This window comes from Salvelinus sp. IW2-2015, unplaced genomic scaffold (assembly GCF_002910315.2).
Source record: "Salvelinus sp. IW2-2015 unplaced genomic scaffold, ASM291031v2 Un_scaffold4143, whole genome shotgun sequence".
Taxonomy (NCBI): Eukaryota; Metazoa; Chordata; class Actinopteri; order Salmoniformes; family Salmonidae; genus Salvelinus; species Salvelinus sp. IW2-2015.
The window spans coordinates 26,271-27,390 of NW_019945415.1; the positions used below are offsets into that span (position 1 = coordinate 26,271).

Here is a 1,120-nt window from a genome sequence, read left to right on the forward strand (position 1 = left end):
GTACTGGTACAGTCAGTGTGCAGGGGTACAGGCTAGTTGAGGTAATCTGTACATGTAGGTGAGGGTGAAGTGACTCTGTATAGGTAACAAACAGCGAGTAGCAGCAGTGTACAAAAGGGAGGGGGCGGGGGGTCAATGTAAATTGTCTGGTGGCCATTTGATTAATTGTTCAGCAGTCTTATGGCTTGGGGGTAGAAGCTGTTAAGGAGCCTTTTGGTCCTAGACTTGGCGCTCCGGTACCGCTTGCCGTGCGGTAGCAGAGAAAACGGTCTATAACCTGGGTGACTGGACTCTCTGAGAATTTTATGGGCCTTCCTCTGACACCAGCTAGTATAGAGGTCCTGGACCAGTATATGATGCAGCTGTATACATTTTTTGAGGATCTGGGGACCCATGCTACATCTTTTTAGTCTCCTGAGGGGGAAAAGGTTTTGTTGTGCCCTCTTCACCAATTTCTTGGTATGTTTGGACCATGATAGTTTGTTGGTGATGTGGACACCAAGGAACTTGAAAAACTCTCGACCCGCTCCACTACAGCCCCGTCGATGTTAATGTTAGGTTTAAAACCATATTTTAAGAGAAATAGTAAAAAAATAGGTGGGTTTTATGACTTTGTGGCCGTAGTAACTAGTGACAACCAATAGTCAGGAATGTGGTAGATTGAGCTGTATTGCCCCTAGCGGCCATGCGCCAAAGCACACGTGTGTGTGGCGTGTGTGTGTGTGTGTGTGTGTGTGTGTGTGTGTGTGGCATGTGTGAACATACGTACCTGGAAGCGTATAGAGACCACCACCCCACAGATCTCCTCTCCCACCATGAACTGTTCTCCCAACATGGCCAGAATAATGTTCTCCCAGAACCTGCTGGCCAGACCTGTCAACAACAAGTGGTCAAATTTCACCTCGTGTTTCACACAGTAGACATACTCCGGTGAAAATCAGTGTCCACAGATCGATTTCTAAGGCGGTCGGAAACCAGAACCAGACCCACGCACGTCCCCTAAGCAGACGTAGCTAGACAGTTGGCTAAGCTAGCTACTGTAGCTATCCAGTATGTGTTGATGGGACGTAGCTAGTTCGTTAGATAAGCTAGCTACTGTAGCTATCCAGTACCTCCTCCA

General features: G+C 47.9%; 1 protein-coding gene and 2 long non-coding RNA genes across 3 annotated transcripts in view; 1 reads left to right on the forward strand and 2 right to left on the reverse strand.

Moving 5' to 3' along the window:
• Positions 1–1,120, reverse strand: part of eif4e2rs1 (eukaryotic translation initiation factor 4E family member 2 related sequence 1) — a 28,603-nt gene that overhangs the window by 895 nt on the left and 26,588 nt on the right. The window contains exon 7 of the mRNA XM_024143560.2: positions 723–873. Within this exon, the coding sequence (XP_023999328.1) occupies positions 723–873 (151 nt within the window). The remainder of the gene's footprint in view (positions 1–722; positions 874–1,120) is intronic.
• LOC139026217 (uncharacterized) overlaps positions 1–1,120 on the forward strand; it is a 12,664-nt gene that overhangs the window by 631 nt on the left and 10,913 nt on the right. The window lies entirely within an intron of this gene.
• LOC139026219 (uncharacterized) overlaps positions 880–1,120 on the reverse strand; it is a 2,772-nt gene continuing 2,531 nt past the window's right edge. Inside the window, exon 3 of the long non-coding RNA XR_011477971.1 lies at positions 880–1,112. This is a non-coding gene — a long non-coding RNA (uncharacterized lncRNA). The remainder of the gene's footprint in view (positions 1,113–1,120) is intronic.